Source organism: Elaeis guineensis, chromosome 12 (assembly GCF_000442705.2).
Source record: "Elaeis guineensis isolate ETL-2024a chromosome 12, EG11, whole genome shotgun sequence".
Classification (NCBI taxonomy): domain Eukaryota; kingdom Viridiplantae; phylum Streptophyta; class Magnoliopsida; order Arecales; family Arecaceae; genus Elaeis; species Elaeis guineensis.
This window is the reverse complement of record NC_026004.2, coordinates 24,595,626-24,620,467: the sequence shown is the minus strand read 5'-3', so window position 1 is coordinate 24,620,467 and position 24,842 is coordinate 24,595,626. Positions and strand designations below refer to the sequence as shown.

Here is a 24,842-nt window from a genome sequence, read left to right as displayed (position 1 = left end):
TATTACAATAGCTATCCTCTCACTTATAGTGATGCCAGATAAGCACAAGTCTTAGCGTTCTCTCCAAGACCAAAAAGGCTCAGACCAAGGTCAATCAATTGTTCCCTCCAAACAAGAAACAAAGTCTGAAAAACATAGCTCTAACTCCACGAATTGTCAACGTACCAAAAAGAGTAAAGGACCAAGCATTACTATTATATGTCATCATTGGACAGCACTTTATTTAGAGGAATTTGGATCCCTTTCCCTCCCGACTTTACAATGATTTCATGGAAAAAGTATTCTTCTCTTTGAAACACAACTACTAGGATTCATTGATTCATAGGTTAGGTGGCTAATCTAAGCCACTTCAAATTCAAAGATAACCGATTTATTAACTTAAGCTCCAATTTCAGTAAGGTAGAGAAAATATCATATGATCAGGACTCACAATGACTTATTCTGAAGCCTGTGGCTCTGTGATGCAACTCCTCTACATGGACAACTTTTCACTGGCCCATCCCATTAACTTCAGTTGTATTCCTTTCAATAGTTAAGGTATAAATTTAGCTCCATTAGAACGTAGGAAAAGGGTTTGAATTTGACTTCGACTACGACATCTAGACACTAAACTCTGTGCTTGGAGTGCACTAAGTGTTTAAACAGCTATAGTCTGATGAAAATCTCCTCACAGGCTCATGGAGTCAGCTTGTCACAAACTTGTAAATTGGTGCTTCTCCTCAATAGTTGTGGAGCTAGCACCAATCACCTAGCTTATGTTAAATATCCTAGTCTCCTATTGTAACACAAACTGTACCAAGCAACTTTTGTCATGCTATCTTCACCAGTGCTATGTGGGTGTTAGCCTTGTCATTTATTCAAAAGGAGCATTTCATGAATAATAGTGATTTCAGTAACTATCTGGGAGCTTTTTTTTAGTTTGCTTGTTTAGAGTTAAATTAATAAATATATGTTTTCATTTGGTTTATAAATTTCTTTATTTCAAAACTTATTAGATACTAGAAATTGCATGTATATTTACTGAAAAAGGAAGTTAGTTAAAATGAATGAATTGAGTAATGAACTTTTGCTATGTGCTAATTGAGTTACCAAACTAGCAAAATAATCCACCTAATGAACTTTCCTATGCGCTAATGGCAGACCAAAGCATTTTCTAAATGAGTTAAGTGGGCCAGTTCCATAGAGATCAGAACGTGACATGCACTTACTTTTGACAAATGCATTTTTTTTTAAAAAAAAAATTTCTTGTACAGAAATACACATTGGGATTGTTCTGTTGTTTTTGTTGGGATTTGTGAAATAGTATAACAAAGTATTAAGAAAGAAATTACTGGATATGTTAGATACAAGCAATCCAAAAATAGGGACTCAGAAAGTCTGATGGAGACTCGGTTTTCTTTCTTTCTTTGTTTTCTTCTTTTTTTTTGGGTCCCATGTTCTCTGAGATTAGGAGGGAAGTCCCATCTGTAGGTAGGGGTGACAAAAATAGACCTCCTGGTCCCATTTATGTCTTGTTTGGCACAAAGGTCTGAAGTAGTATTGTGTATGGGTCAAGTTTTCTGATCCGAATCAAATATCGGTCCTAGTTTTCACCCAACTATGGTCATAAGGGTAGAGTTCTATTTGAGTCGAACAATTGACAAAAGATTGAGTCATAATTTTAGATAAGAATTGAGTGATCAGTCTTTTCTCGATACTAGGTATCTAAATCATTTTAGAAATTATTCTGTCAGAACCGTAAAGACTTAATTTAGTAGGTTGAGTTAGGTTTATTAATAATTTGATTCTTACAAAATAAATTAGGCTGTGATCAAATGGGTTATCTGAAATGACCTGTAATGGGCATGGGTTGAGAAGTCTTTAAAATATTGTAGTCCTTAAGCTGACCCCAACTTGAACCAACCTATTATCACCCCAACCCATAGGAGAAGAGGAAGTGCATGGGCTGGTCTAAGACATGAAACAAGGATTTGTACTTCGGAAAATCCTGGAATAGAGTACTCTATGTTGAAATCTTGAGGAATAACACCACTCAGGACTTGAACCATACCCGCTGCTTGGGGAAGGAGGCGACCACTCAACTCACAATCCACTCCTAATTTTCATGGGACAACCCTGAACCACTTCTTCTACAGAATTTTACATATAAATAAATAAAATTATAGTAAAGCAACGGTCGAGCTACACAAATTTCCATCAAATTTTGTGAGATTTTCACTTTTTTCAGTAGCATATTAGTAAATCTTGCATAGGTCATACTTTAATGATGCTTCTGGAGGAACTGGTCTTGCTTTGATGAAGTGATATCCTGTGTAAGTTGAGATTTTAGGTTTGTGTTCCTAGAAGGTCTGCTTCAAACATTGACCATTATCTATGCATCAAACAACTATGGATGACTAAACCAGACCCCTGGCAATGGAGGATAACTCATTCATTCTTATCTGCTTCACACAAATAAGAATGCAAACAGGATATTGAATACGATTGCAAATATAAAATGTATATTAAACTTTATAGGTAAATATTATTTTATGTTTTTCAACTCAAATAAATATTGTAAGCATCCCTCTCTTTTCATTATCCTCATTTTTTTACAACAAAAAAATGGTACCAGAAACAACAAAGGTATAGCTATTTTGACTTAATTAACAGACTGTTTAACTAAAAAAAAAAATAAAGGTGGAACAATGCACGACGATCCCATCACTTTGAGGTCTTATCCTCATACATGCATGAGCTTTTTTGGATTTCAAACCATGACATTTAGATCATAATGAAGCAACCTCAATGCTGCACCAAGGCTCACCTCTCTCACACATCCTCATCCTTCTGCCATGTTGAACACTTTCAATTAATTATTAAGTATACAATCCATTAAATCAAAATGTAACTAAAGAAAAAAAAAAAAAATAAAGACATACTGATGATGAAACTAATACCATTTTAGAGTTTAAGAGCTACATAAGATGTTACTTTAACAAAAAAAATAAAAGGATTGCAAACACATTTTGATATCAGGATGCAAACAGGATACTAGCGTATCATGAATCCGCATGCATTTCCAATTTTTTTCTGATATATGCAAATGTAGATATTAGTCAAATGTTAATATCTACATACATATCCATGCACATTTGAATATAAAGGGATCCAGACGTATTGAGGGTGCAAAGCGGTTCAGTTTGTGACAGTTTGTTGTCTTGCCTGTGCCATTTACATTAAATACCTCAACACATTGGATGGGGTCCGGGAACCCCTTAACTCCTTTTTCTTCTTCTTCTTTTTTAAAAGCTCCTTGAACAGAGTCATGTCTCCTCAATGTCTTTTCATCAAAGAGAGAGACAGCCAGTTAAAGGAACATTTCTCCAGTCTCTTGCCATTTAATTCTTCCTTTGCTACTGGTTTTGTTTTTCTTTTTGTTGCAGATGCTAGAGTATGGGTATGGGTCTTCAACCCTTTCTATCACAAGTAACAACAAAAAAAGGGAACTCATGTTGAGACAAAGCACGGGGCAAAGTTGATAGACAATTGCCGGTTGATGCTTTCTACCAAGCTGCTCTAATAATGACCTATTTCCGCCGACAAACATGTTCTATGAAGGTGTTGGAATATTAGAAAATAAAAAATAATATATAATAAAGAACCTTAAAGGACAAGCATTTCCGCAGAAGTACCTTATAAGGCCTAACACGATAATCTAACAAAATATAAAGCATCTTCACCTAAAGAAATGCATCCAGTTTCTTTGCCTTGATCGGATGCGGAGGTCTGAAATTTTCCAAACAAAGATTGGAGCTCAGACATAATTCATTCAAAAAAGTATCCCCTTTGTCTATTTTGATTACTTCCAGGATGCTGCCAAGGACCTCAGCTGCAAGCCCAATTTCCAATAAGCGCCCGGGCTCCTCTCCACCTTCATAGATTAATTTTCCTGCATCTCTGAGTGGAACCACATTTTCCAATATTACTATTGCGAACATGCGGCCGAGAAACTCTGCTGCTCTGGGAGCATCATTTACAGCATCCTCCAGCAAGGTGAGAACAGATTCAAATCTGGCAAAAATTTTGAAGTTTGTAAGATTTCTTTCATTGAAACAAACAAGTAGATGTTCCTTTTGTAACTTTATTGGGTTTTAACGACTGGCATTCATACCCCTGGATAAGCTGTACTTCACTAAACAAACTATCTCGAGATTTGCATAGGTTGACAAGAAGTCTAGCCAAGAGATCCCTCTCCATGTCTTTCCGCTCAAAGGAGTCGGTCACCCAGAGTGATATCATATCTGGATAAAAATTTGGACAATTCAGCTCTTTGATGCACAAAGATACCTCCTTCTCGTCCCTGGCACTGATGAGATGAAGAGGAAAAGGAAAATTATCAGCAACCACAGTCCAATAAAGGAACAACAATTTAGGAAAAAGTAGAGAGGAAAATACAACCCCACCACTTCAACTTAACATGCATGGCACGTAATACACAATGCACCAGGGGACTTTGAGAAGCATAAGCCAAAACACAAGGTTTGAGAAGTAAAATTCACTCAGGGGTAAAAAAAAGTATAGACCCAGGATTTCTAAAAAGAAGATACTCAAGCTCATAAATCAAACGAAACTAATACAAAAGGAAACAAATCCATAACAAAGAATCCACTACACAAGCATGCATTCGGGAAGATAGCTCTCAGCCTTCCACCATGCCCTCCACACAAATCCCTATTACTCGGGGAAAGTCATGCCCCCAACAATGGGGAATGAATAGACCATAGCTTCTGCATCCAGACCATAAAACAAGGAAGTGTATTCCAATATCTGCATCAATGTGGAAGAATTCATAACCAACATAACAACACAAGCTTGCTTGTAGTTTGCCTGTAGTAATCACAAATTTCCGACCAAAAAACTAGAGTTTGCTTCTGTATAGACTGTATGAGATTTAGGAACTAGGTTTGGGACAAAAGAAGAGGAAAACATAGGGAAAGAGGGGTGAGGTTGGAATGGAATCTATGGTTGCTTATGCATCAAGTTCAACTCTTTGGTAAAATCCACGTGAAGTTAGCAATGTTTAAACTAATAAATTCCGGAAAATATATCAAAATCACAAGTAACTCAAAATATACTTAATAAGGAAATGATAATTTTAAAGACTTAAACATGGGAAAACCCTCATCTCATCAAAAATTAAAAAAAAAAAAAAAACACTTATTTCACAAAGTCTGAAAGAGATATAGGGAAATAAGGAGGCTAAATGATTAGTTATTCTTGAAGCATATTGACGTAATCAAAGAAGGAAATTTATATACCTAATCATGAAATATAGATAAACCAGCATGACAACAGGCAAAAGAATGCAATCACAGTATAAAGAAATAAAGCAACAATAAAGCTCCAAGGTCATGTTGTACAAACAATGGGAAAGGAAGCGAAAACTGGAAGGCAGACTGGTGCAGTCTATCAAGTCATTTTCCCATGCATTTGAACAAATAGTGGAGAGATTAAACAGCCCCATATAACAGAAGATAATGAATGAGATGGGGAAAAGGTAGAAAAAGGAGGCAACCAGCTGCAAATTTCTCTTGCACCCTAATCATGAATGCTACATAGAGTGCCAAATATTATAAAACATAGAAGAGAAGAGATATGTTTAGGAATAAGGTTAAAAGACCAGAGTAAACATCCTTGAAATTTGTTGATCCAACCATGGAATTAATCTATGTTCTACTTGTTGGTGTAAATCTAAATTAATTTATATGATAGGATGACTAATGTTAAAAAGATGGAAAACATATAAGATAAAAGCAAAGTGTCTTTTCTCCTCATCACAGTGCTTCTGCCAGAGACAAGCCAAACTGATGACTTCAATAATGAGAACCATAAGCAAACAAGTCTGGAATCATAGGCTCGAGAAAGGGGATGCCGGCTAACAAAGCACTACCGGCAACATAATTGGCTGATTGCCTGGCAAGGTCAACAGGTACTAGTCTAGACTGGTTAATAAAGGCACTACAACCTAACATGCAGAAGATGCCAGAATGTGCTGGGGTTTTCTCTTGATCATTAAGGACAGACAATAATTGTCAATGCAAGGAAAAGAGGCGAAAAAGTCCCATGTAGCATGACCAAACAAGAGATATGCCTGCAATAGATGCTAAAAACTTAGCTAAGAAGAAAGATAAGTCTCATGCAGCACAAGTGGTGAATAGTTGAAGCTTCTATCAAGATATATGCAAGATAAGCACCCAAGCATGTTACCTAGATGCTAGACATTTGGGTCTCTTGACACGTTGGACACTTGGGAGTTGGAAAATTTGACACTCCTTGATGCTTCGTACCATCAAATTTATGATGCCATATATTATTACATTTCTAGTTTTAGCACTTCTATTTCAAAGTTTTTAGTTAGCAACAATTTATGAAATTGAGGGTAGATCTAGCTTAGGGCATGTGCATATATCAGTACACATCCACACATACATATATAAGACATAGACATGCTACCATATTTGTTTTTCTGAAGATTCCAATATCACATTCTTTTGGACACTTGGACACCTAACATCAGACAGTAGTGTCATGTGTCCAAGTAATATTGCAGCTAAGACATAGCTATTGATGTAAGTATTCATCTATTATGTGGTCTTGTGCAGAGGGTTAACAAAATTGTATGGTGACAATAAGTGGATTCAATGGACCTAGCCATGATGATGGTAAGTCAGCATATGAAAGTCAAATAAACAGGCATAAGAGCTATATTGAGACCATCTTAAAGAAAGAAAAATTTCAAACTCAAGGGTGGAAAATCAAGAGAAGTCAAGGGCATAAACAATGAGAAGAAAAAAGGTAAATGAAGGCAAAAAAATGGCACAAAAAGATAATGTATATGCTGATTAGAGAATGAGAAAGCAAGGGCTCAAGTAGGGATGTGTGGACCAAATTGAGTGAAAACACTCTAAGAAACCCTAAAGTTGCAGGAAGCTAATGTCCAAAAGAGATCATAAAATAAGTCAAGCAAAAACAATCGATGATGGTACAAAGAACCAAACAGAAAAATCGAATCAAATCTCCAAGCAGCAAAGAAAAAAGTGCCATGGACAAAGTGGCGTACTGAAGATTTATGGGGGCTGCCATGGCAGGTTGGCAAGAAAGAATTAAGATCCAAGGGCTAGGAAGAGAAGGGGATCCCATGGAATGGTTCCATAACCAAAAAAACCTATTTTTCCAAGTCAACGAAGAGTCAACCAGTAAGATTCCTAAGATATTCCTTTAAGGCATTAGGGGGCTACCATGACACCAAGGTGTGAGCTCTAAATTATCAAAGGTAATGGAAACTGATTTAGATTTTGACTAAACCCAAGAGAACCACATAAAGGTTGAACATTATATCATTTGGTGGTGGAAGATTGTGCATCTACACTCCTTTACAAAAACAAAAAAAAAAAAAATGAGAAGACACTACGGAATGTTCCTAGCATGAAGATTGATGAGTGATATTTTCTTAAAACAAGCATAGGTAAAGAAACAGCAAACAAACAGAAAGGATGCTAAATAAGTTCCACTAATCAAAGTAGAAAAACTGTCATATTGATTTAGATAATCAGACTGTCAATATTCTATCATCTCAAAATCTCATAGAAATTATAGCCCTAAACTGAGTGGAATGGAGAACAAGGATTCATGTAGGTGACCCAACACGTTTGGGACTAAGGCTTACTTGAGTCCAGTTAAGACTGTCAATACTCCATGATGTAAAGTTCAGGTCATTTGATAATAAAAAATATAATGAATGGATAAACTAAATCGACATGCAAATCATTCCTAAACATTCTTGTGACTTAAACTACCAACAGGGGGAAAAAAACTTCACATTAAGCAGTAAAATTGTGATTCTAACAAATAGACATGGGATTAGGGAACCTTTCTACATAAGGTTTCCTTCAAACCACACAATCATTTACTATTTTAAATAGCACTAGAAGTCTAGAAAAACTGAGGCTAAGACATCATGTGATCCAGTGCAAGCCATTTCTCCCAAGTCTGGATTGAGCATCTTAACATGATTTGGAGAGAAGGCCCATACTGAACCCATCATGTGATTGGATGCCTGATTATGAGGTTCAAAGCCTAACTGGCATGCCCGATCCACAGTTCATAGAGAAAAGACCTCTTGACCTCCTCTTTCTTTCCTGCAATTTTTCTCAGAAAGCAGTACTCATAAGAAAGCTTGCGGAAAAGAGCTAAGGTATAGGCTCCTTACAAGCACAGCCTTGTCCCTAGCCACCACACATCCTGGCCAAGTATGGCCAACATCCCTTCCACCCTTCTCATCATCGCTACCCACCCTCCAGTACCGAAGCCCCAACACCACTCTACCACCTCCCAGGAGACCTTTTCATTTGTGTACTTGAACATAGGTTAGGCTTACTAACTTGAAGGATTTTTCTCTCTCGGGATGTCAAGCATCATCTCATGGGATGAAAATCTGGGTCCTATCCCATGGGGTACATACACCAAGTACCTCAATAGTCCCTTGTCAAGAACTTTTAAAACAAGGAAATCATGAGGTGTGCTATCATTGGATCTTGCATCAAGTTCAAGCACCATGCAAAAAAAAAAAGGCTAGTTACCTAATGTAGAACATAAATCAATAGACTACCAGAAATTTTCTGGGAAAGAAATGTTTCTGTTAAAGTTTGGTCAACCATAAGCCAATAAAGACACTACTTCAGCAGTGCAGTAAGAAGATCTTGATTGGAAGAAATGTTGCAGAGCATTGTTGTTAAAATCCTAGAATCCACAATCTGAATCTTATGATCTGGATTAAAATGGCTTCAAACAATTTGGATCTTAGATCTATAAACAGACTGGGAACAACATGGTTGCCAGAGGTGCCTGTCTCTGCATCAGAACATCTTCTATCACAGTGACGAGAGGAAATTTTTCTCTATGAAGACTTGGCATGATGAAGACAACAGAAACAAGGATTTACAATTCCCTTGGCAATAGGGGCATTTATAGGTTGGGCCAACCCAAACAGCACGAAGGCCTAACCCAATTTTCATGGGCCTCAAGCTCAAAAGCCAGACCTGCAGGTTAGGCTTGGATTGAAGAAACATGCTGACAAACAATCAGTCTAGAATTGGGCTTAGGCTCTGAAAAAATAAGGATTTAGCCAAAATCCCCAAGTCTGCCACAGCCAGGTTAGATTATTTGATATGAATATGTTTGGACCTAGCTAATGCAATAGCATGGACCCAAGCCTAGTAGTCGTAGTTATCTAAGATTCAGAGTAGGTTGATTTATACATCTTACAAGTTTTATTTTTGGTTAGTTGCTACTTTGTATGAGATTTAAAAGTTTTTGGCTAATCTTATGGCCTGTACAGTGGTAATCCATCAGGAAAAGCTGGGTAATCCTGCTGGGCGTGGATTGGACAGCTCATTTGGGTACGGCCCACATCAACCTGACCCTCCCCCACCATGCATCTTTTCTTTTCCCTTGCAGGTTATGGGCCAGAGGGGTTGGTTGATGTGGGTCATGCCCAGATGGTCTGTCCAATCCACAAATCCAGTGGGATTGATTTGGTTGTTCCTGCCGGATTACCTAAGCAGGCACCTGGGTTTCTCAAAGTTTTAGGAATTTCAGCATGCAACATTTGATACAAAATTTTAGCATAGTTCAGCAAATGGCTCATCCCAGGCACCAAACAAGGGAAACCAACCTAATGAAGCCCATATCACATAAGAAGGCTTCAGACATCATGCACCCCTATCATCTCGTAGACAAGATAAAGGGATGCCTATTTCCACTTAGATACATGAAAAGGACTGTAGGAAAATTTAAAAAAATAGAAGTGTGACAGGAAAAGAGAGAGAGGGAGGAAAAGGAAAAGAGAGGAAAGAAGGAAAGAAATGAAAGAAAAGGAGATTGTTACATAGGCTATCCACCACCCTTTCCGTCACTTTTCCTAATTTTGTTCTCCTTTATTTCCACCTTTTGGATCATATACTTGTCCTAGGGCCTATTGGATCTAGACTAGGATTTTTCTTACGGTATAAAAAGAAGGATACAATGTAAAAAAGCAACATAATGAACCAAACAAATTACATATTCATGATTTTCTATTTCCTTCTTTTTCTCTTTGGGCTCAGAAATTCACCCCAAATCATGGATAAATGGATATAATTTCCTGCGGGCTTTTTTCTTTTAGCAAGAAAGATTGGAAAGGTAATTCTGATGCATCCAGAAAATCAAATCTTATCCAAAAACATAGATTTAGCCTCTCCAATGGATTCAATATTTAAACTGGATCCACATTGGTTTGGTAATCTTATCTTCTTCCTTCTAGAAGGTTATGGTAGCCTTGGCTTTAACTAAGACCATGAAGCATAAGTTCTATCATCAAATCCACAACCAAAAAGAGGCTTCTGTGCCATTAGTGGAAGACGTACCTGCACTTGTGGCAAGCATCTCATCACATCTGGACCATATAAGTTATCCCAATTTTTGTATCTTAAGAGTAACAAAGGGTTGCAAGCAGTCTCTTTTCAAAAGAACCATTAGGTAAACTAATTTTTGATTTGAATACCTAGTTAAAATGTCCTTTTCATCCGTCTTGAGAAGGTAGTGTTTGAAAGTACAAGGAGAGGGAAAAGATTCAGGGAGTCTGACAAGGAAGCAAAGGCACTTGTTTGCTAGATGGAGCATTTGTATGGTTTCTTTCTGGTTGTCTACTTGAGTTTTGGCACACTTCGAAAGATATGGTGATTAAGATGTGAAAAATTCTTTTACAACAGATTATCTTTAAAAAAGTGTACTTCAAACCCTTAGGAAATATATGCATTAAGGGATCATGAACCTAAAACTTTGCTTAGGGTGTTTTTGATGTTTCTTCTACTTCTATAATAGCGGTTTTCAAGGACTTTGATTTAAGTGTTTTAACGAGAGCCGAGAAGAACTCCACAAGTTCTTGGTAAACTTTCAATGCAGGGAAACAGTTCAGTAAGAAGAAAAAGATAATGAGATAACAAGCTCATGTCTAATGAGAACTAGTGTTAACCTAATCAGAAATAGGATTTGAGATTTAGACATGGAACCACCCACTTGGAACAAATCATGCAAGTCCAACTTAGATAGAGAGTGAGTTTCAGTCTATAAGTTTGAGTTAGAATACAATGTATTCTATCTCAAGGACAAAATTTTGCAAAACTTCATTTGACCTAAGAGGAGGCTTAGGGCTGAATCAAGGACTTGCACCTGATCCTCAAACTCAGATTTTGATGAGGAACAGGTTGGTGAAGAGTTGGATTAGATTTGGATTACCAAATTACTAGCACCTTCAATGAGCTTGCTTTCAAGTAAGATGTATTTTTCAATTATAGGAAATACAACTGCCACTTCTAAGACTAGAAAGGCTGCAGGTTGGATTGAGCAGGCTGGGGAAGTCAAGAATTATATTCAGGGATAGAGCCATGATTTCTGAGTAGGGGGGGCTACGTTGTGAGATTATGCTAACATTGGCTCACTACTAAAAATTGTAAAAAAATTAATTAAATGAAGATAAAAAACCATTAAATATATATTATAAAGATAAAAAAATGTTTTGAAATATTTAAACAATTATAATTAAATTAAATTTTAAAACTTTAAAAATATTATAATTGGAAACAATGAAAAATAGCATACCGGCAAAAAAATGCTGCCAGCTGTTAGTAAGTAAAGAAAAATTCAAAATAGCAAGATGTTACAATCGAAGCAAGCATTGCTGGTGAACTGCGGTAAAGATTTCTATCACTTTCCAGGCATCTGGTCACTGACTACCATCGATGGAGGAACAAAGAGACAAAGAAAGGGGAATTAAGTTGGGATATCATTCATCATGATTATGATAAGGAGATTTGTTTGCAACTTCAAATTTATTCTAATTTAGTTGAGAGCCCTTTTTGAAAGCATTTACTACTATGATAGCAACTAAGAACTCTATAAGAGAAAAGAGCCCTGACCTAATCTGCAAGAAATTTAGTATCATGGTAGCCTGAGCAGTTTAATACCAAGTGTACCCTCACACGCCATTCTCATGTTCCTATGTTTTGCACCCCAGGCTGCATTTAGATGCCGAATAGCTAACCATCACCTGCATAACTTTAAACTTTGGTACTCATCCCCTAATCAGCTAAACAACAAATAACTTCATTCACTATTTGGATGGTGCTCCCATGGTTAGTGGGATAACATAGTGGAAAAAGCAAAGAGGGAGCAGGAGAGTTATGGGTGGTTAAAGTTATTTCGCCCTCTCTCCCTTGAAATAACTAGAAACTGGTTAAGTACCATTTTCACGCATTGGCCAAATAAGATTATTCACCACTTAAAAAGTGGTGTTTGGCTGGTCAGCTGGATAACTTTATATTATCTACCATTTAACCAACATCCAAACACGGTCCTAGTATAATTTATAGATTAGAAAGTGCCGACTGGAGAGGTGATTGCGAGGAAAGTTCTTTTTGGTTTATTTGAATTCCTAATTTGAGCATTAATGGGTATCGCATGGACTATGAATGGGGAACATGGCCAAGAGGGAAGGGGGCCATAATTAGGATTTGACTGCTTTTAGGGGGAGGACAAAAGTGGAACTTGGTGGGGCCACTGGGCACACGAATTGAGCACCTAAGGGGCATTAGAACAGTTGAGAAGGGGCCATGGCCCCCCTTTAATGTAATACAGCTTGTCATATTTGTGAATCCATTAAACCTAACAAGAAACCCCACCATTATGCATCAAAAGAGAGAGAGATGGGGAGGGAGGGAGAGAGGGAGAGAGAGAGGACCAACAATAACTGTATTCAACAGACATGGGATCTAGGGGCTTCAAGTGGCAATAGTAAAGTGTTTGTAGGTGTTTGTCTCTTCCCCCTCCTTTCCTCTTCCTTCTATTCCACCTCACCTCCATGTCATTTGATTTCCTTTTTCCTATTATCACCACTAGAAACCTTTGCTTCTATGCATGTGAGCATCTTGGAGGGAAAGAGTGTATGATGGCTGCTCATAGTCCCACCGTTGAGCACCAGAGCTCCTTCCCCTCCTGTTTCATTCTCTTTCAAAATATTGCCATAACTTGCTGACTTGTTGCATTACATTGAAGAAAGCCATCCACCAATGATATCCTAAAATGATTGTCGTGTCAAAAGTGCACAGCAGCAAGTAAATTAAGGAATTATTGTTAAGCGATAGAGCTGATTTTCATGACAACCATTATAACCACTGGATGCCTGCTATCTTAGTTCTTCAAACATGTTAGATTATAAATGTATTTTCTTGTGTGAATTTTAGCCCTTGCTATTGATAGATTTTTTTGAATAGACAGACATTTTTTGATTGAAAGATGAATTAGACATACTGGAATTCTTACTAATTGTCATAATCTACAACGTTTAGGGTTATTGAAAAAATAACAAAAATAAATGCGTAATAACTAGGTTTATTTTAAAAATATTTGTTTATTTGTTGCAGTATCCTTGTCTCATTATCCCTTGTTTTTCAAAATTTGTGGCATGCAGCATGTTCGTATAATGCTATATCCTGATCAATTTATCTCATTCCATCTCCATGCTTCACAAACAGGTATAGATGATAAATCAATTGGTGAGTGCACTTAGGACAAAAGACAAGTTTCTCCTCTGTCTGGCCTACTTTTATGAACTTGCAGCATAACATATTCCTAGTTATGTAATGTTCTGACTTCCTGAATATAAGCAACATCAAATGAAATAACTGTGCGGTTAAAACATTGCATCATTTAACAAGTATATCAGATATTATACTGTGACTAGCTGATTAATAAGTTAGGACAGAATTTTCCAATACCAACTGCTAGATAATGATTAGGACAACTATGCAAACTAAATGGCTGATAGAACATTTGATCTTCTAGTCTGCCTGATGATATAGTCTAGTCAGTATAAGACATTCAAAAACAGTTAAACGACTACAAAAACTGAACAGATCCTTGAATGTTTAAATGGGTACCATATAGGTTGACAGGCATTGCATAGCTGTTCACATGACTGTTTAAGCAATCAAGCAGCCAGTTTAAATATGAAACAAGGGAATGTCCAAAAGATTAGCAGACGATAATAAAAGAGAAGTGGTTGGAAAGTGTTATTCTGATGGTGCAAAAATATGGAAGAATGTCATCTGTCAGATAGAGAGTGAAAACTATGAACTAAGATAAAAGACAAGAAAAAGGTCAAAAAAAAAAAAAATAAAGACCACATACAGATTTATGTCCTCAACAGGTAAAAATTAACATCGAGAAAAAATGATCATGAACTCTTATTTCCAGACAAGATTACTGGCTAGTTTAAGTACAAATAAACCAAAATGTCAGGAAATCACATACTAATCAATGCTTCAAGCCCAAAGCAAAATTTCCAACATAGAGTCATAGCCATGTGAATTTATGAAATAGAATAACAAGACATATCACTTTATGAGAAGCACGCATATCATGGATGATATAGTTTGAAGCAATCTATACAGACAAGCAAACTACATATAGTTCGAAGCAATCAATAAGGACAAGCAAAATACATGGCAAATTGAATCATGTTAAAGACAAAGTAAATATGTAAATATCCCCTTCCAGAAAGATGAGAGCTTAGCTGCCAAATGAGTGTTTTAATATCACATAACCATGTGAAATTATCTACATAGTTGGAATAGTTATATCAGATCAACTAAATTATGTGTTGCTCCTAAACAGGCAATAAACCTACAACCGCCATGTAACCTTATTACTGTTTAATCTGACTTCTATGGTAATCTTTACCATCAGGCAAAAAAACCATGGCATGCATCTCCATGATAACATAAAGATCTTCCAACAGTACTCAGAAAAGAAATAGTAAAACAGAAAAATATGTTACCTATAGAATTCCCTTATCGCTGATAATGACTTTTCTTGCAAAGCCTCTTCAGACAATGGTTTTGCTTCAGAAGATGCACCTGTACTGCCACTTAAAGATCCCTGCGCATGACCAGCAGGAATGGTAGTTGCTGCAGATCGTTCAAAAGAATGATCTGCAAGCTTGTCCCCGCTTCCTAAATAAGTATTACGATCTTGAGGATTCAGCTGATCATGGGTTGCTCCAGAGAGCCTATCTGGCATATATTTTGGCACCATTTCTTCTTTTAAGCTATAAGGTGTCCGATCAGGTGACGGGCTGTAGCCATTTGGACCTGATGGCATTCTACGATTGTCACCAACATTTGGAGAAATATCAGCCATGGTAGCACCTGGCATCAAAGACTGTGCTCGAACAGACATACCCCTAGCAAGACCACCTTGTGGGCCCAGAGTAATTGAATCATCATCAGTAAGTCTTTGAGGAAGGGGAACTGACAATGTTCTACTTTCAAACGGATGTCTATCCTCTAATCGAACATCTTGAGCTCCATACCCACGGACCTGAGGAGGTAAATTGCGTACGCTACCTATCTGTGAGCTTGGAGAAGGTAATATAGTGGACCCCCTTTGACCATAATCAACAGGTGGTCCTCTTCTTGAGATGGAAATACCAGAACCACGAGCTGATCTGCTTGCTTGAGCCTGCCGCTCCTGAGCTGCATCTCTATGCACCTCTTCAATTTTCTTTGGGCCTTCAATTTTCCTTCTTTGTTGCCATTTATTCTTTCTCAGATCAATTGCATCCTTCAGCATGAACCTAACCCGAGATGATAGCTTCTGATTTATTGATAGTTTTGCCATCATGTCAAAATATGCATCCATGTGTTCCTTGGCCTTGGGGTGGTCTATCATCTCACCTATTGTACTCATCAACTTGCACAAAGCTTCAATATCTTCCTCATCAGGATTCTGATACTGCCCAAGCAACTTCTGGATGCATTCATGCATAATTCTCTCTGTCAACATTCTTTTCTTGTACAATTCTCCAATTAACCTGATATTTCCCAGCATACGCCTCCGTGCCTTGATTCTTTTCTCCTCCTTTTCCTCTTCAGATTGTTCAGTCTCACCTTCCTCTTCAGCTTTACTAGCCTCAGCTTGCTCTCTCTCCCCCCTTTCAAATTCCTCTTGGCACTTGTTTAAGAGCAATCTTTTAAAGGTAATCTTTTCATTGCCCTCTGTGAAATCAGGTAATTCACGAGCAAGATGATGACAGAAATCAGCATACATCTCACAAAAAGTTGGCTCCATCAAAGCTTTGTCAAAAATCTGAGCAATAACACCAGTAAGAGTACCAGCATTGTCAATATTAACCTCTTTGACTTGCTGAAATAGCTTCTCAAAATTCTGAGGCGTCAGCTTGTTCAGTATGCCCTTCAATTGCCTTTGCTTTGCCTCTTCATCGTCATTCACCTTACCCACTAAATATCTATTCTGAGCTTTGTGCATTACTTGTGCAGGTGTTTGAGGAGAAGGAATTAACCCTCTTTGAGTGCCAGAACGCTGCCACCTGTCTGCATCAGCACCATTTCGTGGTATTCCTCCCTGAGTTGCCAGTGACTGCACCGGCCCAGAGGGAATCCCTCCAGCAAACTGACTAGATGACTGCCCACGTGGATGTCTCAAAACTCCTTGATTAACTCCTTGTCCCAGACGAAAGTTCATAATAGATGATCCATGAGCCATCTCAGGCCGAAGATCACGTACAGAAGCAAAAGAACTAGATGCTTTTGTCCACTTATCATCATCCACAATGCCAACCAGACGGCGATCCACCCGGGAAGCCCCTGGAGATCTATCTGTAATCCTTCCAGGACTTGGGTAGGGTTCCCGATCAACAATACGGGAAGCACCAACTGAGACACTCATCAAAGCATCAGCTATATCAGATCTAATCTCAAACCCTACAGGAAGATCAGCACATTGCTCAGAAAAGGTTAACAGAAAATCCCTGGAATACTTCCTCCTCATAGTCTCATTTCTGTTATCATTCTTTGCTTGACTTGCTTGCTGTCCATCCTCTGATATTCTCAATTTTGGAGTGGAGATATCAGCTGCATCTTCCCAATCATCCACTTCAACTTTGCTCTGCTCATCTCCCTCAACAGCAACAATGTCGTTATCAGTATCTGCAGACACATGTTTTCCATCCACTACCACAGAACTATCCACACTTTCTGAGCTATTAGTATTTTCATGTTTTTCTTCAGGACACTTGTATGCAGTGTAAAGATCAGAAGTTCCCGCCGCTTCAGCCTTTGAAAGAATTTCTCTCTTCTTCCTCCTTTTTCCAGAAGCAGGCCTAGCACGGGGAGGCTCCAAAGAAGGCTTATCCTTGGGTCCAGATGACAAAGCAGAAACCAGATCCTCACTAGACAGCTCTGTAGCTTTTCCTTCCAGCTTTTCGGTCACTTTAGAAGTAACAGAGGCTGAAATAGCAGCTACCTCTGGTTGTGAGGCATCAGGTTCGCTCAAGCCAGCATCATGGCTGTGTAATGCTTTACTTGTATTTGTGATGGCATCTGGAGAGGAAGGCTTTTCTTCTTCAACATTTACAGATGAAAGATGACATGAAGGAACCACATCAGCTTCTGTGAAGTCTGAAGTTGTCCTAGCAGATATGTCTATTTCCTCGGATGTCTTCCCAACCACTGAGCTTTGCTCCACTGCTTCATTGTGGGAACCAGACTGTTGCCTTTCAGCATCATGAGACTCACAGACAGTTGAACTTTCTGAATTTTCTCCCCCAGCCCCGTCTTGCTCAACCAGTTCAACTGGCTTTCCACCTTCAACACATTCAGTAATAGCAGGTACTGGATACTCTTCAGAATTGCCAGCCTCTCTTGAGGAATCACCGAATACTTCAGTTTCACCATTTTTCTTCTTTGCCACTGTTTCTTGTCCTGGTTCAACATCCAACAAGATAGAATTTTCCTGACTAAAAGTTGGATATAAATTCTCCAGTGCAGTTTCATCCATCTCAAGACCAGTAGAAGTTGATGTCTCAGAAGAACCTTTCTTTTTAACTAGAGTTATGCTATCAGCTCTCCCAGAAACATCTTGTAGTATTTCCTGCCCCCAAATAATTTCACCTGATCCTGATTCGGTAGGTGCGAATTGGCTTCCAATAGCTTTCGAAATTCTGACTTCAGTGGAACTACTCTGTTCTAAACCAGGTGAAGACAAGCCAGAGGTAATGTTTGGCATACCTGCTCCAGAAGATTCCTTAACTTTCTCAGAATTTCTGGACATTTGCCTAGTTGCTACATCTCCAGGATCACCCTGGCTAAATGAAGACAAGTTCACACTACCTGCAGAATCAGATGTATCTGCCTGCACCATCCAATCATGTCCAAAAGTTACACATAAAAATTACAATGAGAGGGAGAAGATAAGAAAAAGAAATAAGAAACATTTGTCACACCTGTTGCCAGTGTTGCAAGTGTCTGGGATCCTTCTTACTGGGCTTTTTCAGGTGATCCATCAATGAGTCCGATCTTCGAATAGGTTCTGTTCTTCTGCCATCAGTTCCTGTCTCAACAGATCCAGAATCTCCATGAGGAGCAACAATAACTGTTGAGGCTGCAGCCTCTGTGGTTTCCAATGGCTGAGAAGATGATTTGGGCTGCTGAACAGAACATTCTGGTCTGATTTTAATGTCATTTTGTGGATGAGAAGAAGTGGCTTCTGCAGGTAGCTTTAATATCCTAGGTGCTTCAGCATTGCTTATGGGCATGCTGACTGTTAATAAAGTTGTCCCAACCTTATTGCCATGCAAACCAATAACTGGCTTCACCGTCCCCTGAACTGAAGATGTTGGATCAGAGACTGGCACAGCTTCTACTTTCAGTGGTTCAGAGAGACTATGCAAAGAAAGTCCAGAATTGCTGCCAGCCATGGGCTTAAGGACAGACGGATTCATAAATGGAACGCCTTGGCCACTCTGGCCAACTGAATAGCTATATCTTGGTACCTGTGAACCAGAAGGCAACTGGGTGCTTGTCAAAGGGAGAGAAGTTGAGCTAGGGAAGAACATCTGTGATGAGTTATAAGCATTAGGCTGCAATGGAGGATAGTAATGTGAGGGACTAAGTGATGCAACTGGTTGGGATTGAGATGTTACATTAGGAAGGGGTCTTTGCCCTGCAGAACCACCATCTGCATATGAATCTGTCCTTTTGTCAAGTCTCAGCTCCTCATGGGTCTCTGGATGAGTTATCTTTACAGTGGTCTTGCGAGGAGCACCAAATTTTCCAGGCTGATGTTGTGAAAATTGTGGGGTGGCAATGCCCATTCCCATGCTTCCTATCTGAGGAGGCAGCGGATGACCCATTGGAGGTGCAAAGCCCAAGCCTTGTGCCTGGTGCATTATGGCCTGAGGCTGCAGAGGATGAGACTGGAGACCATGGAGAAACATCTGTTGTGGTACTTGGGGGATACTTCCAACAGGTAATGTCATTGGCATTTGCAGTGAACTGGCTGCAGCACCCTGTGACTGCATCTGAGGGCTGGGGCCACCAAATTGCAGGGGAACTTGTGGATGTTGAAAGGCCACCGGGACAGGTAACCCAGCTATAGGAAGAACAGAAGATTTCGGTAGTGGTACAGCAGGGGGAGCTGAAATTTGTGTGTGCCCATCCTGCTTTACATGGGGAGGAGGTTGAGATTCTCCTGTATTTGATTGGTTAAGACCACTTGTATCCTTCTTTGGTAGTTGTGGATGCTGTGATCTAGAGGGTACAGGCACTTTCGGCATCATCCCGAATGACCCATGGCGAGCCTGCATGATGGAATTCAAGATCATAAAATAATAAAAATAGGAAATTTAAAAAAAAGAAAGAAAGAAGGGTAACAACAATGGCTATTATGTGTCCATTTGACAGTGATCAAAACTTCCTCATAATGGAGACTCAACATTTGGATAAAATGACCTGACCCAAGCCAGAGCAGTTATGCATCTGTTTGACATGCATCAAAAATCAAAGTGTCTGATTCATCCAAACTTATAAAGCTGCCAAGTGATACAAGTTATATGGAATAAGAACAGCCACAGGAATATATAATGTTGGTTCATCAATCATCAAAGCAAAATTAATTCACATACAGCCCAATTTTTTTTTGTGTGAAAAGTAACAGTACAGTATCAACAAACCTGGTCCTGCTTCTGCTCATCCAGATTAGGTGGAGCTGACGTAGTCCGAGCAGGAATCTACATTCATCAATTTGCCAAATCAGAAGGTACATTGCATAAAATAAAATCAAATAAAATCAACAACAGCCAAAACTAATAGCAAAAAATTCAACTTGAAGCATAAAGCAAGACAACTTACCTGCATTCCATCCATGAGACCAGGACTTATAGACCCAAACTGGAGAATAAATGGTCCATCACCTGAAGGAAAGAAACATTTAACAAACAAGCCTAATTGCAACAACTTTTTTCACCGCAATAAATTAAAAAAAATAGTTTTCACATTTGAAGATAACGTCCTGCAGAGACGTTATCACTATTTGCAGCAAACCATGCTCCAAAAAACAGTCAGTATAGAAAGGAGAATAGATTAGGAGAAAAGGAATCTAAACATACAAAACCCACTGGAGAGAAAACATTCAAATAATAAAGTTAATAAATGCACAAGAATTACCTTTGGCCGGAGTCACAGGAGCCGCAGAATCTGAAGCTCCTGCAGCAGATCGAGGAATCGGAGCACTTGGGTGGGCTCGCGAACTTCTCGGGATGGGTGCATCCACAGGTTTTGCAGTACTTGGTGCTGGTGCATCAGTTGATCCTGAGCAACATAAAGACAAGGATAGATACTTTTTCCCTTTTCCAACAGAAGAATCAAGCAAAATCGATAAATATCAAGATATAAGATAATCATAAATGAAGAAGATATTCCAAGAACCAAGCAAGGATGGCTAGACATGGGCACCATTCTGCACAGGCCGTGGAGCAACCGGAGCTGCAGCGGCAGCGGCAAAACTCGGCCCCGAACTCGATGTATTCCCCCTGGATGGCCCTCCTTGTCCATTTCCAGACTTCTTGAAACTAGAAAAGCAACAACAAAAAACCAATAAAAACCCTAACTTTCGCATGTCTATCTGCCCAAATCAACAAAAAAGAGGGATTCCATCAAGAAAGGTCGGCATCACAGGCGCAAGCTAGATGAAGTCTTTCTTTACCTCCGATTCGTTGAGAGCGGCGGGTGGCTCGATGAAGCATGGGGGAAAGAGGAGGAAGAAGAGAGCTGGGGAGGAGGGGCGGAGCCGCCACCGCCCTTCGCGCCGCCGCCGGAATATCCCCTGTGCTGGCCGGAGCTGCCGGAACGACCGCTCTTCCTCAGCTGCTGGCCGTCACTCCTATCTACCCTGGATTGATTGAAGGACATAAATCCGTCTTTCTTCAACCGACCTAGAACACCAAAAATCAATCTCAAACAACAAAAAATATATAATATAAAATATAAAAAAAAAGATCCCATCAACCGATCAAAACCGAAGAGATAACCCTAGATTTTGCCATCCCCAAATCCAGAAAAAATAAAACAAAACAGTGCCAAAGATTCAAAAAATATCCCCGAAAAAAAGTTTAAAAAACCCAACTTTAAAGCATTGGCAAACTCGATTTCGAGGGTTTTGAGATCAATCACTCACCTGAAGCCTGCGAGGAGATAGAATCGCGAATTGCGGGAAAGATTAGGGTTTCTCCCTCGTCGCTATCGCGAGGAAAAACGGTCGAATAGGTTGGTGAAGCGAGTGTGGGGGAAGACAGAGAGAAGCGAGGATTCGAAAGGGTTTTGTTGGAGAGTACAAATACAAAGGGAAAAATAGAAGGTTATTTATATTTATATCATATGAAGTAGAAGAGAAGGAAATGAACTACTCTTCTAAATGGGCTTACTGATGGGCCTGGGCTCTGGGCCACGTTCAATTGTTCTAAATTGTTCCATATGAAGTTTTTATTGATTACAATCATTGATCAAATGGACTCAACTTCTTCATGATTTGCCAACTTGTGAGGCCGTTAATCCATAAATCTGGGCAGCATTTGATTGGGAATAAAGCAGGTATAAAGCTTGAAGTGAGAGAAGAGGCGGCAGCTGGATCAGTTCGAAAAAAGATAGAGATCAAGTCGGAAAGATAATAGATCAAAAACCTATCAATCTGAACTCAATTTGTTTATTAAACAGATTAAAATTCTAAATCAAAACATGACTATTTTATTAAGTAGATAATTTAGATCGATTTACAATGGATTGTAATAAGTTAAATAAGTTAAATAGTTAAGCATTGCCACTCCTCCTTGGGAGATATTATTTGTGATAGAATAGTTTTTTGTAGAAGTTGTCGAGGAAGCCGATGTCAACAAGATGATTGGAGATTGTGGTTCCTCCTTTCTATTATCCAAAGTAAAGAAGATATGAACTGGAAATCGTTATATCATCCAAATTTGCTTATACTAATGCCAAGTTAGTATACGAAGAAGAAGCCATTATTTATGCCTATCTCCTCCTTTTCTAATGAATAAGAAATATTCCTGATTAAGGTCAAAACCAAAAAGGAGTACAAACTATTTCAAGAGGCATGACTTATTCCTGAATCAAAAGCATATGACCACAAGATCTTATGGTCACCATCTTGAATAGAAAAGAGTGGGACAAATCTAAAAGCCCCTGGCCCAATAAGTTAAGTAAATGTCAGCTTTCGTATCTCAAGAACACCGAGATCAGATATTTTGTGGTGTTTATTTGATGTTCCTTTTTTTAGGTAGCACTTGGATGCCATAAAGTAAGTTGTTTGTAATAATTAAATAAAAGGAAGGCTTTAAGATGACCGTAGGATGCATGCGAGTCGACGGCAGAGTCAACGTCAATGTAATAGTATAAAGCATGCACACAAGACGCACTGAGGTTTTGCTTACATGGGAAGAAAAGAAATGACGTGGGACATCGGGTGGAACTCTGGCTCGCGGATTCCCACTTTGATCTTCCTAGTCATGCCTCATGGAAGTCATATCTTTTGTAACGTAGTAATGTGTTGAAGTCATTTAAGACTTATTTTTTAAAATAAATATTATAAAAAAATTAATTAATTTTTTTATTAATTAATTTATTTATATTTTTATTTATTTATATTTTTATATTTTTTTAAAATAAATAAATTATTTTTCTATAGATAGCATTTGTTCATAAAATGAAAAAAAATTTGATCCACCTAAAAGGTGTCTAAATTATTTTTCCATCAATCGAAAAAATAGCATTTCTAATTCATTCCTAATATACTCTTAATCTTATAATATAATATAATATAATATAATATAATATATTATTATAATACATCATAATAATATCTTACTATAATAATAAAATAATATATTATTATAATAATATTATATTATATTAATATAAGATATTAAAATAACATAATATAATATACTATAATATATTATACTATATTATTATATATAATAATATTATATAATGTAATAATATAATATGTTTATATATAATCAAATATACCAATATAATATATTATATTATACTATATTATTATATATAATAATATTATATAATATATGATGCTATATTAATATAAAATATTAATATATTATATTATATTATACTATATTATAATAGTAATATAATAATATATAATAATATGATATATTATATTATATTATACTATTATATATAATAGTATTTATATAATAAAAGATATTATGAAAAATATGAATAGATCGTAGCAACTTACCTAGGAAAATAGTAATACAAAAGAATATGGCTAACAGATTTTCAAGCTATTTTCCAATGCACAAAAGAACATAGATAAATTATTTTTCGATCTAAATGTTGTCTGAAAAATATTTACTCAAAAAAATACAGTTTTTTAGATAAATCTTTTATCTACAAAAGAACCATCCCTTAAGAGAGGGCTGTCTATTATCTTTCTATCATCAAGCTAACAAATGTTCAATTCTTAGGAGGGTTCCTGCTTGTGAATCCACCTCAAAATTTATATATTTTTTTAATTTGATTGAAAAAAAATATTTATTTCTAGAGCAAGAACACAAATCCATCACTCGCTTGTCAAGGAATGATCATGGAATGTTTTTCAAACCCTCTATTATTTCTATGCCTATCTCATGAAAGATCTAATGTTGATTTTAGTTGATAATTTAATAAGTCCTTTTTGTAGGGGGGATAATTTAACATGTCAAGCATGTGCTTGGATCATTTACATGCTACATGAGTATTGGATGATCCATGATTATGTTAGAGATTTTTGAACGTCAGCTATTTTGAAGGTTTATGTTCTTTGAACCACATGATACATTTAACTTAGTATGACAATTTAAAAGTTATATATCATTTGATATGCATGAAAAGTGCATACTGGTTCTTTGAAAATCTAAAGAGAATACATAAATGTATTCATCTAGATGATAGTTAAATATATGTCTCATCACCTAGATCCCTTGCTACTTTTAAGGACATGTGGGTCGTCTAATAGAAAGTTTTGCAGTGGAACAAAATAATAAGCATGGGATCAAATTATTTTTTCAATAAATCACCATAAATACATAATTACATATATAATGAGAGAAATGCATATTTGTTAGAAAACATTGAGACTACAAAGCATGTGATTCGTCGAAATTACTAGCCTTAGCTATTTCAGTCCATATGTCTATCTAAACCTTTGCCTAGCTTTAAGCCCCCAGCAATTGCAGACTAATAGGACGCATTGTAAGCTCTCTTTCTCTCTCTAGCTCTTGGAGAAAGAAGAATTCTTGCTCTTAGCATGCCTTTCTCTTTCTAACTTTTAGAGAGAGAAGAACTCTTACCTTTTGTGCATCTCTCTCTCTCCATAGTGCGGAATTAGATTAA

At 37.6% G+C, this 24,842-nt stretch overlaps 1 protein-coding gene across 4 annotated transcripts; it reads right to left on the bottom strand.

Annotated features, from left to right (window-relative positions):
- Positions 1-2,550: 2,550 nt before the first annotated feature.
- On the bottom strand, positions 2,551-21,769 carry LOC105054642 (eukaryotic translation initiation factor 4G). Of its 4 annotated transcripts, none has more exons than XM_019854067.3 (11): positions 21,610-21,769; positions 21,139-21,367; positions 20,889-21,004; positions 20,601-20,744; positions 20,286-20,347; positions 20,108-20,164; positions 18,380-19,735; positions 14,915-18,288; positions 4,154-4,348; positions 3,723-4,053; positions 2,551-2,829 (listed from the first exon to the last, which is right to left on the bottom strand). In XM_019854067.3, the coding sequence occupies exons 2-10, from the start codon at positions 21,342-21,344 to the stop codon at positions 3,723-3,725; spliced, it is 5,841 nt and encodes a 1,946-aa protein (XP_019709626.1). In that variant the 5' UTR covers positions 21,345-21,367; positions 21,610-21,769; the 3' UTR covers positions 2,551-2,829. The 4 variants fall into 4 exon arrangements, with proteins under 4 accessions (XP_019709626.1, XP_073102797.1, XP_010934513.1 ...); XM_073246696.1 differs by having other exon boundaries at positions 2,551-2,826; XM_010936211.4 differs by lacking the exon at positions 2,551-2,829 and having other exon boundaries at positions 3,612-4,053; positions 18,380-18,928; positions 19,079-19,735.
- Positions 21,770-24,842: the final 3,073 nt, after the last annotated feature.

What these genes read in the sequence shown, in the direction of transcription:
- LOC105054642 (XM_019854067.3), bottom strand. Translation starts at nt 21,344, where the DNA reads ATGTCCTTCAATCAATCCAGGGTAGATAGGAGTGACGGCCAGCAGCTG. An exon ending in TCCTGTGACTCCGGCCAAAG is followed by an intron (nt 20,348 to 20,600) that starts GTAATTCTTGTG and finishes TCTTTCCTTCAG; the next exon opens with GTGATGGACCATTTATTCTC. An exon ending in GAAGTACAGCTTATCCAGGG is followed by an intron (nt 4,054 to 4,153) that starts GTATGAATGCCA and finishes AATTTTTGCCAG; the next exon opens with ATTTGAATCTGTTCTCACCT.